At 42.2% G+C, this 14597-nt stretch overlaps 1 protein-coding gene across 6 annotated transcripts in view; it reads right to left on the bottom strand.

Moving 5' to 3' along the window:
* The window catches only part of gabbr1a (gamma-aminobutyric acid (GABA) B receptor, 1a), a 67407-nt gene that overhangs the window by 30479 nt on the left and 22331 nt on the right, over positions 1-14597 (bottom strand). For all 6 annotated transcript variants that reach the window (XM_046398685.1, XM_046398684.1, XM_046398690.1 and 3 more), the window contains 5 exons: positions 9574-9708; positions 4333-4503; positions 3530-3631; positions 3165-3230; positions 2740-2931 (listed from right to left, as the gene is read on the bottom strand). In XM_046398685.1, coding sequence (XP_046254641.1) covers positions 2740-2931; positions 3165-3230; positions 3530-3631; positions 4333-4503; positions 9574-9708 — 666 coding nt within the window. The remainder of the gene's footprint in view (positions 1-2739; positions 2932-3164; positions 3231-3529; positions 3632-4332; positions 4504-9573; positions 9709-14597) is intronic.

Genomic DNA, 14597 nt, shown 5'->3' with positions numbered 1-14597 from the left:
AATGGTGGATGAGCAATTTGTCCAGAATGTACAGTTAGGGTTAAGTTTTGCCTTAAGCTGAGTATCTGAGCTAACCAGTCAGGGGGTCATTAGAGGCACAGGAGCTCCTGGGCTCTTGGGCCAGCCTGAGGAGCTACTGTGGGGACAACTCAACTGCAGAGCGACATTTTTAAAAGAACAGTTCTGACATTTTTGCAATTTTCTTTTCAAGACTTGGTTCCACTCTTGTGCCTGTATGCTAAATGTGAAGCTGGAACTTGGCTTAACTTCTGTAGTTTTAGCTTAGCATATGAAGCCTGAAAACAGGGGAAAACAGATTGCCTGTTCCTGTGTAAATTCCCATTTGTATACTGAATTAAACAAATGGAGTGCAATGCGTTTATTGGCCTGTAGCAATGGCTTGCTGAAGTACTCGAGTAAAATCGCTCTTCAAACTCCTCCTCAAACACATGCAATTCATTTTTGTACGGGTTAAACAAATGAATTAGAACTGATATAACTAATTGTTAATTATTTTAAACATACTGGTGGGATCATTTTTACTAATCTCTAGGGTCAGGTTAGCTCTTCCCCCCACTGGCAGCGTTTATGCTAAGCTAATCACCTGCTGGCTGTAGCTTCATACTTAATGTATATACGTTTGAGCAGTATCAATCTTCTTATCTAATTGCAAATAAGCATCTTTTCCAAAGTGTTGAAATATTCCTCTAAATATACAGCACTAACCAATGGAGAGAGCTAAAATATTGGTTTGTGTACAAAGGCACAGTTTTCTTGCAACTAGAAAATTAGCCAAAGTGAGGTGCTGCAATTAGAGTTAAAAGCAGGAGAAGTACTATTTCTACAACGACTCTGATGAATATTATTTTCCTGCTTTTAAGTGACATTAAATACAAGTGTAGTGCACCCACATCTGGTGCAGCTGCAGACTAAAATATTCGATCAAGAAAAGGATTCAAATATGAAATAAGAAAGCAGGATTTTGACAAGTAGCTCCAGAGCAAATTTGAGATTCTGTGCTAACTTTAACATCATTATGCCAACGTTATTATCAATCTACTCCTTTTCTTACATGGGTGCTGTTTACAGACTGTTTTTGTAACTAAACACCAAATAAACAGCGTCTCTCTCTGAAAGCGAGGATTCAGATGTTATAGGAAATTAGTGCTACCAGTCATCACGGAGTCCCTGTGGATTCTCTGAGGCCAATTAGGCCTACACATCCCCGTCCCCAGTCAGATTTGTCTCATTGAAATTCCACCTTGGCATTTGGCATTTAAATCTGCCACTACCTACTGAAAACTAGCTGACAATGTGCTATCGCGGACCCCATACTATGGACACACCAGCTTCATCTGAGCGCTCCATCTAGAAGAAATATGCCAATTTCAACCTTGGAAATTGAATCTGAATAGATTGACTATGAGCAGGAGTTCTGGCTGTAATTCTTATCACCCGCTGAGCAGCACGTCAACAGCTAAATCAGCAGGTAGTGGCAGGTGCTGTATGAATATAAACAACAGCTGCTGATGAAGTGCGAGAGAGGGAAGGAGGGGTGGGGGTGAAAAAGGTGGGGATGAGAAAATGATAAGGAGAAGGGAAAGTAGAGGTGGGTAAACAAGAAGAATGAAAGGATGATCCACCACAGACCAGCAGAGTCAGAGAAGGTCGAACAATGGCAAAGAGGAGACAGGAAAGAGACAGTTTAAGAGGATTAGAGGAGGTGAACAGAGGAGAGCGACGGTGTGAAAGAGAAGCTGAGAACGACAGGTACGTGAGAAGCTAAACAAGGCTAAAAATTATAAAAGGAAGACATTCAGAAAGAGCGTGACAGTAATACTCATCTATATTTCTTCCCTCTGTCAGTGGTTTATGAAACATAATATTGATTCAGGTCACATGCAGCTCATTAAAGATATGATATTATTGTCTCTTGTGGGAATTGATTCATCTTATAAGGATGGCAGAAGATGTTTGTTAGACAGACGGACATTAAAAAATGTAACAGCATTTAAATCGGGTTAAAGCTCATTTGGTTCAGTTAAAAAAAAAGGAAAACAGTGCGCTAACATCAGCATGCCAACATGTTCACAGTCTTTTATTAGCTTCGTATGTACTGCAAAAATTTGACTAACTTGACAAGTACCATTTGCAAGTGCAAACACACTCATTTTTTCACATTTGCACTTAATCCCCATTTTTCTATTCACATTTTGAATTCAAAATGCAGGTGATAATTGGTAATAAACCAATCTGTTCATGGATATAGATAGATTGGCAGATGTTTGTATAACATTTTATCTCCTTTTATTACTTCTCATATTGAATTTTTCTCATTTATTTTAGTGCCTTCCATGCCGAGTTTTTTGTGACATGTTGTGTTTGTGCATGTTGTTGTTCGCCACATATCTGAACCTTGGGAAATAAAAATGGGGACATTTCCCATGTGCACTGTATGACAAAGCACAGGTGTTCTCTGTTTAATATAATTATGAGCTCATTAAACACATGCATTGGGCCCATGTGCCTTATGTATTTTTTGTGATGTATTCTTCTTCACTTTACTTTATAACACAAAGGTGATTTAATATTCATGAATTACAGGATCACCTAAGTGGCTGTTTCAAGCTGTTGATGTTTCACTTTATTGTCACTGATTAACAACAAAGATGACTTTAAATCTCTTTATTCTAATCATTACAGCAGTGGGAGATAGAGTGGTGTTTTGTGTGTTCCCACCATGTTGGAGACGCCACGGACAGTCTCAGGATTCAGCATGACGATCTCTGTGGTCACATGTCCTTCCACGGCCTCCGTCATGTTCTCCACTGTGCAGTTGATAGCTGGGTCTTTGATCTTGAACCAGTTGTCTGCGTACCAGCCTATCAGGAACCACACATACTTCTTCCCGTAGAGCTTCTCCTTGAACACCTGCAGCAGGGAGAGAGAGAGGCAGATATGGAAGGAGGGAGGATGAAGGGCGGGAGAGAATGATAAATAAGCATGAGGAGAATTACTCCCAGAGATGTGTCGAGTATGTTGCATAACTGCCAAACAAGGAAATTCATTCAGACATTCAAACAGCTCATTACAGAGCTCAATTTCTGCTAATAGTCAGTCAGCTTCAGTCTACTGGGATCAATGGAGTGGGAAAAGGCACTAACCTCACAAAACACCTTCCTGGCTTCAGTCTCATAAAAGAGCCCCACGATGATCCTTGCATCCTGGCGCTGCATCAAAACACCAAAACAAAGCATTGCTTAGTTACATCAGCAGCAGCAAAATAACTTCACCAGAACACAGCTTGATGTGGCAGCGCAGCAAGCCAAAGTTCCTGCTGCTTCACAGGACGGCACGTACTGCTGTTCAGGAGTTGCTAATTAGCCTGGTGCATTAATTTCCTCTATCAAATCGCCTCTATGGTAATGGTATCGTGTGCAGCTGTGGGCTGGAGAAGGTGGAGGTGTGTGTGTGTGTGTGTGTTGGGGGGGGGCAACCAGCAGCTGAGGTGAATTTTTAATCAAAGCACCTTGAGGTTCTTGACAGCGACAGCCGGGTCGGTGAGGAAACTCTGGCGAACGCTGATCTCGATGCCTGCCTCCTTCACCCTCTGCTCCAGATCGTCCAGAGTCTGTGAGATGAAAGGGAGGGACAGAGGGAAACAGACAGGGAGGCGGGAGAGGGGAGGAGGATGAGGAGGTTAGAGAGGCAGCTCAACAGAGGGGGACAGAGAGAAGTGTTGGGTTGAGATTATAGAGAAAGACAACAGAAAAGAATTCAACTCCACTGAGACAAAAAAAAATATGTGAAAAAACTCTGAAGTGCATATGAGAAATGTCATGACAGGGACAGACAGTGTGCGGATGTATGATCAAGGTGGCTTGGGAGAAAATAGATTTTTTAGACAAAGAACACAAGTGGAAAGATGGTATAGTAGAAAGAAAATATGAGAAGGGAGAGGAAAGAATGTGAGAGCGAGATCATTAACCTCCATTATAGGAACCAACCCAAGTGCCATGATATCGACCGCCATGCCTGGGAGTGATGTATTGCTTGATCAATATTTCTCACAACCAATACTTCAACAAATTACTTCAAAAATCCTCCATCAATCGCCAGGAGAGTTTGATCGAAGGAGTATTGCATAGTGTGAGAACACAACAGCTCTCATAGACAAATAACACAGAAGAAGTCGTGCAATCAGGCGAGCCACACTTTTCCAGAAATGAAGGGGCCAAGATGGGGAGATAGATGAAAAGGACAGCTGACAGTTGTGTTTCACACAAAAGTGTAAAAACTGAAGGGGAGATGAAGAAGATTAAAGGCACTGACTGAGGTGAAGACTTCAGTCGTCTGCTGGATGGTGGCGATGCGGGTCCACTTCCACTTCTGGAAGAGCTGCACCCGGGTGGGGTTGTGAAGGGTGGCCGACGGGTGCGTGCGGAAGAAGGTGGGGAAGCGCTGGCGGTTAGACAAAGCCGGAGAGCTGGAGCCGTAGGACAGCTGTGAAACACGAGACAGAAACAGAGAAAAATAAAAGGAAAACAGCTACTGAGACAGGAAGGAGCAAAGGATGTAGAAGTTCAGTGAGAAAGGAAATAGAGAAGCAGAGAAAAATATACTTCTGAAGGTCCTTCAAGGCATCAGTAGTAAACAGACTTCAATCAAACTGAATTCAAATCAGGTCTCTCTTGTTCTTCCACTGTACACAGCGTTCTTTGATGATGACTGGTTCAAACAGCAAACAACAGAGAGGAAAGCCAGCAAAAAGATAGAGAACCAGAGAAACAATCCCCTTTCCCATTTTCTCATTTTTATCCACACACCCTCCCTCCCGCCCTCCTTTTAGCTTCCCTCCGGCTTATCAGGTGTGCCGATAAACACTGTAATTTCAATTAAAATAAAAAAAAAAAAACTGCATGCAGGATTTCCCATGCATGAATTGCCGTGAAATTGCGATGAGACGTTCTGCTGTTACAAACAGAACAAATACAAAAAAAATATCTAATTATTGTTGTTGCAAACAGTATCCCCAGTGATCATCTGTTTATTTCACTTGGACCCATATAATTTCAAGTCTCAGGCACAATTCCCACAAGAAGCAGACTGCTAAGATGCGTGTCCAAATCAGCGGGGAGAATGAATGGTGAAAAATGCCAACCAAAACGGGGAGAAGAACGTTCCTCTAACAATTAGCTTTACAGTCAAAACTTGAGATAAAATCCTCGACAGGTTTCCCTGAAAATGAGGAACCTGGAGTTTAGGGAACCATTACAGCTACAGACAGCCTATCTTGCTTCCCAGCGCTCACCTCGGCCCCATTACCAACACAGCTCTGGGATTTTAACCACTGAGACTGAAAGGGGGCTTGATGATTGATGTCAAATGTCATGTACAATGTGGACTCTCCACAATAACAAATCTCTGTGGGCACAGGCAGGTAGACGAAAGCAGGGAAACGAAATATGGGGAACTATACGGGAAGTGACAGCTGATTTGGGCGCGGCTCTGAAAGATAAAACCAGCAGCAGCTTCGGTGGATGACACATACTTAATAATAAACACGAAAGGTGCTCATAACAAACATGAGCACACGCAGACAATGTGACGAGGTCAAATGACATGAAAATATATGCTCTTAAAGGATAAGACTGACTTGTCTTATTTACGTCAGCAGATCACATAAAACTACCAAAACAAACAATGAATGGATCCTATGAATAAGGACTGCCTCAGTAGAAAAACCTTCATACAGCTTAGTCCTGCTCTTGTGCTCCAGAGCTCCTGTAATGGTTCTGCACAAAAAGACATGGGCTCACAAACAGGACTCAGAGGCAGAGCAGTTTAAAGCAATCAGTCGTTTAGCGGCAGGGTTTGGCGACAGTTAATCTGTCAGCGAGGGCAAACTAAATAGTCATGGGACGAACGAAACTGGGAACAGGGCTTGGTTGGGAACAGGCAGGCGTGAAACAGGAACGGAGGCTGGAACACCAAGATTGAGTGGTACATTAGACCTGTCAAATGACTGGACAAAGGTGGTTGGTACACATGCAGAGGAAATAAAGAGAGAGTGGGGAAGAGGCATGATGGTGGTTGACTGGGGATCAGCTGACTCGCAGTATTCGCAGTAACACACTAAATGCAACTACAGGGGGGGCAGTGGGGCAGGTATCTGAGGACATTAATGACTAAACAGAAGTAGTTGTTCAAGATTCAAGAGTGGGGATCACCAGAGTATGGATTGAAATTACAGTCACACTATTTATTTAATATAATAAAAGGTAGTTATTCTTACAAAAATGTGTTGATATGGAAAATCCACAGAACATGACATTCTAGTGAAGTTAATTTGAGATTCAGTGTGCAGGGTGAGACATTTTTGCTCTGTATACTATCCCCACAGCGTAATGTTAAAAAAAGTGCTCGTTACGTTACGAGGATGACACTGATCCGATAACAATCCCACAACGCAATGTGTGGCATTTTATAGAAGCGGACACTACAGTCATGCAACACTCCACCTCTCAATGATATCACACAATAGTGATGAGCTGTAAGTGTCCAATATTGCACTTCACTGCTCGCTACAGAGAAAATGACTGAATATCTATTCTATAGGGAGGAATTTCAGACACAGTGGACCTCTGGCATGCTGCTGTTGAAATTATAAATGTCACTTTTCAGTGCTGTGAGCACTGCAAATTAAATTCTAATGAAAGTGTAGGCAGAGGTGGAATCTCAAGGCTCTCAATCTCAAAGCATATACAAATAAAAGCAACAATAAACTAACATGGCAAAATACCACTAGAGGTCACTGAGAGAGCATGATTTTTATTCTAATTTGAGTGAACAGACCCTTTAAAGTCAACCACTCGACAGCCAGGGAAGAAAAAAGGAGACGCTTTCAGCCCCGACCTTGACGCATTTTATGGCTCGGTAGCTCGTTTCATTAACTACATGTCCGGTAGAGTGTAATAATTTAACTGGAGTCAGAACCTGAAAATCAAACTAGGGGCCGTAAGCTTTTCCTCATGGTAACACCCTCAAATAAAGCCTCGCTAGTCAGGAAAGCGGTGACAAAACTAAAATGGAGCAAAAGGCTGGTGTGGCAGAAATAGACTGATGTAGCAGCACTCTGCAACAGACAGGCAAAGTTCCACATCGAAGCTTCCCAAAAACCACAAACAATATCTCTTGATTCTCAGTTCCTCTCCTGCAGCCTTGTAGTAGTGGATCAATGCCCGTCTGTGGCTTACAGTGCTGTTAGAAAGGGAGATGCGGGATCAAATTAACACCGTGCCAAGAAGAGCCGATCGAGAGCCCCTTTATCAGCGTCCAGAAATGGAGGTTGCTTTTGCCTCCCCGGTGCTCTGATGAGGCTGTTTGACATGCGAGGAGGCTCCTGCAGGCAGGCAGCATACAGAAATAATTGAGTGTGGCGGTTAGGAGGTTGTGCCAGTGGTGGCGTGTAGTAAAGAGAGACAGATCCCTTTGTGTGTGGGGAGAATCGACTGCTCGAGTTGAGGGAGCGAGGCGGAAATGAAGAGTGGGAGAGAAAGACGGCAGAGATGGAAGGGAGGAAGGAAGGAAGGAAGGAATGAAAAAGAGGCTGAAACACAGCAGACCAGCTCCAGGCAGCGGCAGCAGACAGAGAAAAGAGGAAGGCAAAGAGTCAAAAAAGTGGAAAAGAGCTTTTAATGATGAGGAAAGAAAGGGCGACAAAGAGAGAAAGACCAGGAACGAGAAAGAGGGGACGATGCCAACCACTAGAACTGACTGTTCTCGACAACTAATCTCTAGATGAAACTTCAATTATAGGACAAAGCTAATAAGCAGAACACTGTGAGTGACAGAGAGGCAGATCAAGAGAAGACAGAGAATGAGATAAACAAAATAAACTATCTGATGAAGGCATAACAGGAAGACATATTTTCAGAAAATGACAGCAGCAGATCTCTTGCTGATTTCAAGATCTGGGATGGGTTTCAGCTTGTTATAAACATCGTTATCATGCAGTACATGAAGTGAAGCAATATGTTTTGTCTTGCACTTAGCGCCTCTGTCAATGTGGTATTGTGAAACTGCCACGTAAAGTGTCACCGCTCATTAAAAGAGTGCTGTGTGAAGTATGTTAAAATCAATGAACAAGTCCTGAATTGATTTTGTGAAAGCGGTTGTTGTGTAATTACCACAAATACAAAAGTTCATCATTTATATGAATGTCGGCATCGAACAGCATCCGCACAACCTTTTACCTTGTTTGCGACGGACAATATTCATCCAGCACAAACGGAGCTGAAGATTTTGCCGTCGTTGTCAAAGACTCTTATCCTCATATCCAGCTCATATCCAAATGTTGTCTTCTTAGCTGTTCGTTTGGTCGCCACCAGCTGGTCTGCTTTGTGTTACAGTATCAGGGTCAAATTATGCTAACGAGGAAATGGTTCACATGATGTGTTGCCCGACCACGTCTGAACACTAAAATGTTCACTCATATTACAAACAACCAGGCGGGGGGGGGGGGGGGGGGGGGGGGGGGGGGGGGGGCAGGGCAGTGTAGAGGAGAGTATACTTCAGTTAGTTCCCTATTAAGAATCATCATGGGTTCAGTCAGACCTTCCAAAGTTTGGAGATTAGCTACACAGCAACTCAGACCGTTGCTAACACCAGCCACCATAAACTGCTGGTCATACCAGACCAAGTAAGGCTGTAGCAGCACAACTGAATTAAGCATGAATTTTATTGTTCACGGCTTCTCACATTTAGTCAGATTCTGATTAATCAGACGTACTCTAATAGGTTGTTCACTCTGGCTTATCTTATTTGTATCCATCACTGCACTGATTGATCTTATTTCAACTTAAGGATCAGTTTACCCAAATTACAAAAACACACATTTTTCTCACTTAGCTGTACAGATAGTTTAAGTTTTATGTGCTCAGGTTTTGACAGAGGAGATTTCCACCTGCACATAATCACCTGGAAATGAATCCACACAACCTTCTGTCACCATCAATTTCAAAGAAATAGTCCCGATGAAAACTGTTGACAGTGCGCTCAGTGGATTCTCTGGAGAGCGATGTTGCTGTTGAAGTTTTAAATGTAATTTTTCAAAACTGTTAATCCCATAAATGAAATTGTATTCACCTTCACTGTTTTTGCGGAAGCAGCTTTAATCTGAGAGATATCTCCGAATCTGAACACGTAAAACCAAAATTATCTGCATAGCTTGATATTACTAAAGATGAGTGTCCTTTAAACCCCACCCATTTTTTCATGTTTTTCCAAACTGGCACCATGGTAAATTAGTTATTAAGAGTTTGTGTTTTCAATGTGCCCAACAATCACTAGATTACTTTGATACAGAAGGAAACTGAAAAACACGATGGTTATTCACGATAGACATCAAGAGATGAAATGAAATGATATCCTGTGAGTCACCACTTGGACTAAAAATATGTGTATCATGTCTGCATGTTCAGATCTGATTGACTTATGACTCTCTGTGAACTTAAAAAACCTCAGAGTTAAAATAACTGGGTATTTAAAAAGAAACGCTTAACAGTCACCCACCACAATGAGGTTCCACATGCGAGCGGCTTCGGCTACCAGCGTGGAGACGCCGCTGCAGCCGGGCATCAGGACGATCTTGATGGGCTCGGTGTACAGAAGGTCATACAACAGCTTGGTGGCTTCTCCTGGGTCACACTGGAAGGACAAAATGACAAACTGTTAAATGAATGGACAGATGAACAGATGGCTCTGTGGATCAATAATGAGGAAGAGAAATGAATTGAGGTGATTGCAAGAGGGAGAATACGGAGGAGGGGTCGGAGGGAGGAAAATGGGAAAGAAGGAGACGGATGGAATGAGACCAGAGGGTGAGAAAAAGGAAGAAACAAATGAGCAATGACATGTGGGAGATGGAGGTGAGAGGGGAAAACAGAACAGAGTAGATAAAGTAAAGGGAAATGACACAGAGGCAGCAGAAAACGACAAAAAGACCAATGCAAACGAGAAGAGAAGAGGCAAGTAGGAGGAAAAAAAAGAACAGGTAGGGAAATGCAAAGAACAAAACAGACAAGGTCAGGATAAAGTAAAGGAAAATGGCACAAAAATAGCGAAAGAAAAAAAACAGATGCAAATAAGAAGACAAAATACAAGAACTGTTAACGTCCAAACACAGCGAGCACATAACATCAAAACACAACACGCTGCACACAGATCAACACATAAAAACAGAAAGACGGACAGAAACCAAAACAAAAGTGAGTCCGACGACCAAAACAGCAGCCATAACGAGTCATTACAACACTCCAGTAAAGTCATTTGCGGCGTGTCTAGGTGGCGAGAGTGTGGCTGGAATGATCCATCACCGCTCTGTCAGCCAGATTACCGACAGGCCATCACCGCCACGCTGCTCATCAGAGTCACAGATAAACTGGCCTGGCAGACACATCTAATGATTCAGCACAGAAGAGGAGATACGGCTCGCAAGCACAAATATACACACATGGACATTTTAAAAAATGCACCCCAGATGAGTGTCAGAAGCAATCACAATGCAGCCGATGACGACGACACCCAATATGGCTCCTAATTGGGGTGATTGTCTCAATGGCTGAATTGTCTCTTTGAGGCAGCCCTTTGATTTTCTTCTGAAGAGGTAATGGCCACTCAAGACTCAGGAATATGTGGAATAACTGGCCTTCTTGTTGAGTGACATGTTTTCCATTAGCTTTCAACTGGGTGGAATTATAGGGGTGTCATGCCATCACAGAAAAACGGAGGATGTTTACATGCAGTTGTTAATTCAACCCGAAACCTTTCAAATGAGAGCTCAGAATGTTTTCACACTTAAGTTTCCTTTATTAGCCTTAATCAACTTTTGATTTATTTGCCCACGAGTACCATTTGGATATGTTTATGTACACCCTGGATGTCATAAAAGCAATTATTATAGACTGTAGAAAACCAAGGTCACAGCATCTGTAAAGTCTCCTGTAGCCAATTCAGTGGGTGCTCGACAACTTGGGCATCCAATGGACATAATACTGTGAGGCGACCACTTCAGCAGAGATAGCATAGAACAAACGTAGCACATCTTTAACTGTGAACTAAACCTGTGTCAAATTACAATATTAATCTTTGTGAGCACTTTCGATTTGATTCTGACCTAATTAGCTCCAAGTGTACAATGACTTTCAAACCAGTAAAACACATCCAAAATGCAAAAGATGGTCTTGATTAGGGCCAAATTTGTGCTCCACGGTGAAGTCTGGTTGGAGTTCAGGTGTGGCAAGCAACATCAAGAGGGCCTCAATGTCTTCTAAAAGCTTTGATTGGGAGTGTGGAGTTTTGATTGAAATTCTGATTTAGTGTTTTGATCCAGCAATTCTGCTTTTGATCATCACAATCATTCTTAATAGGCTTAAGGGTGGCTGTTCAAATACTTCATCCTTCACAAGGAACTGTGACTTTGCTATGCTTTGATTTATGTTGGGAAATGATAAGCTGCTAGACATTTGTTCAAATGTGATAAAATATGCTAGACTCAAGGTTCACTCACTAGCTGACACCTGAGCAGGTTCTGTTCACTGTACTCTCTTTGATTCCATACATTCTGCTCTCTCTTCTTTCCTGGTGCCAACAATTACCCACGATGCAACTTGACTGGAAGCTCAGTCTCAGATCCGGCTGTGTTATGCGAGTAGCAGCTCGTGTAACCTCAAGCAGTAACGAGGAGCAGGTTACAGAACTCAACTCTTGATAGTTTTAATAATTTAATTTAACACAACCCTTAAAGGGGTTGAGGGTGGTCGAGGAAGCACTAGAAAAGCTGACTTCATACTCCAGCTCTAAAACAAATCGGTACAGGAATTACATTACTTGTTGATATCAAAATATTGACCTAACACGACTGTTTCGCTTAATTGCAGTTTTGGAATGCATGTTTGTAAAATTACTCATTGAGTCTTCGTGCACTGCTCACCATTTCCAGTTCACTGGGTTAAAAGCATTAACGTTGACTGGGAAAGCAGCTTTACAATACTGATGTCATACAGGAATGGGCAACCTTGTGCGAAGCAGGTCCGAGAGGCTGCGGGTTTGCCTTTGGATCAATCGCTGCACCAACTGATTTCAGCTGATTTCCTCTCTGGTGTTCCTGGTGTATAAAAAAAATCAATTAATTTGCTCATTCCTCATAAAACAGATTGCTGTGTTATCTTTGTGTGAGAAAGATGCAGATTGACGGACAGACCTTTTTAAATACTGTCTTTCCCGAAGGTTGTTTGTGTTCTCTGTCGCTTTGGCTGTGGGCTGGCTGCATGCTGAGAAGAGGCTTGTTAGCTGTCTGGTGTTAGAGCGTTTTAACTATATTCTGATGAGTGGAAATTCATCACCTACCCTGATTATCTTTGAACTATTTAATCAACCTGTGATTACCATCCAGCATCATGCTTTTAGTAACACGCTGTTGTCATACATTTTCCATGTTACTATCAAAAAGTGCACCTTGTAGAGGTTATTTAAGTATTTTCACAGAGAGTTATTATCCCTGACTTTGAGTCAATATTTTTTTCTAGATATTATCTTGCTATGAGGCAGGAATATTTTAGAACATTTTAGGATGTATAATATGTTTTTTAATTGGAACAAAACTGGCAACAGAGTCTAATGCCAAGCCTAAATACAGTTACAGAAGCAGGATTGGCAGCAGAGCTTCAATTTGAAAAAGAAGAAATATATCTAAATGGTAGTCGTGTAAATACAGTGGTTTGCATTAGTGAGAGAAACTGTTTTATAGAGTGGTAAATCAATGTTAAACCCAATCACTAGCAGACAAACACTCTTAAAGCAAAGGGAGCACTGATTGATCGGCCACCGATTGTTATCAGCCAATTTTCGCCCTAAATAGTCTGATTGGTAGTCCCAAACAGGCCGCCAAGTACTGACAACAGCGGAAGTCATCTTCTTGTGCTGTTACTATATCATGTTCCCACGGTACCAGTCCATCTGTGCCTCCAAATTTGCACTGAAATTGGCAGGAGACGAGCTAGTTAGCTGTTTAGCCGCTGGTGAGCAGCATAGTCCTGCAGTGTGTTTAGCCCAGGGAGGCTAACAGCTAATGGCGCTAACAGCTTTCAGTAGAGCTAAACCCACAACAGGACATGAGAGTTTATAGTAAATACATGTACTGAAGGCCTTCAGCTGAGTACAGCTTGGAGGTAAAAGTACTTTACATCTGGAGTTGCAAAGACTTTACATCAGTGGACATAGACTGAAATACTGATTATTTTTTTTTTTTACCAAAGTCAGTCTTAGTAAATTCTTTGCCCTATTAATTTTTCTTAATTCTGTGTTTTTGTACAGCTTACAGATGACATTTCATTTTGTTTTGAACCTATGTATATGAACTGAGATTAAGAATTACAATTATTTATTTCCTCAGCATTTTAATGGTGTTTTTATTATGTCACTGATTACACTGTCATCTGAAATCAGTCAATACTTCTTCCAGTCCCAGAAATCCTGATCAAAGCACCTCATTGAAAGGCTTTAAGATCTCTCAATCATCACGGATAAAATAAGCCTCCTTCAGACTTTTGTGGGTAAGAGATCAAATTGTGCCTAAATTTGCACAATTATGAGCACAGGCCACTCAAATAAGGATTTTGCTTTCAAAACCTTTAGTGGTTAATGTAAGAGCAAACAGAGGGGCAAACGCAACAGCCTGAACACGACTTGAATAAATTCATCTGTCTTACCCCTTACAGCTACTTCAGGTCTGTGATGACAGGGTCTACTGTTGAACACAATTACAGAGCAGCATCAGACCCCATTGCTGATACATTCGATCAAGTGCTTCCACGACCGTAAGAAACGAAACCTCCGGTAAAAAAATGGGAACACGGAGCAGTAAGAGGTGAAAAAACACAGTGTCCCTTCTGACAAAAAAAAAAACAGAGAAAACAGGGGTGTTGGCAGGTATGCAATAAAGGCAGGGGAATCTCTGCTATTCTTGGAGATCTGTCTTCTACAACCCTCTGGGGTCATCACCATTTCCACTTTCATTTCTAGCCCTCCTTGGCTCATGAGAGCGCCTGGGTTGACGGCCCCCGGCGGCATTCACACACATACCAATACATTTACCAACACACGCGCAGATTAATGCAAGTACACAGTCGTAAATACTAGCTTGCACACCCACACGTACGCATACACAAGCACACACATACATGTCGCTGTCCTCGGTGCTGAAATTCCCTGAGCCAATATCAGTGTCAGCATTAACGTGTCAATGCTGCCGTTCCAATCAGTCAAACGCAGCTTGCCGAGAATCTTTCACAGAAACCCAAGGCTCCCTGGGCTGGGAAGAATGGGAGAAGATACCGGCTCGTCATAATACACTTTCTAATTACACTCCAGATAGAAGAATATATAAAAAGGGTGTGAAGAGGGGATAAGATAGGGGCCTGAGGGACATCCTATGTAATGAATCTCAAAGCATGCTCTGCTACATATACTAATTTCCTCATAATTATGTCTGGCTCCCTATTCTGGGCCTGTATGCCAAAGGACACGCACCAGGACCA

The sequence above is a fragment of the Scatophagus argus genome, chromosome 9 (genome assembly GCF_020382885.2).
Source record: "Scatophagus argus isolate fScaArg1 chromosome 9, fScaArg1.pri, whole genome shotgun sequence".
Classification (NCBI taxonomy): Eukaryota; Metazoa; Chordata; class Actinopteri; family Scatophagidae; genus Scatophagus; species Scatophagus argus.
This window is presented reverse-complemented; position numbering and strand designations above follow the sequence as displayed.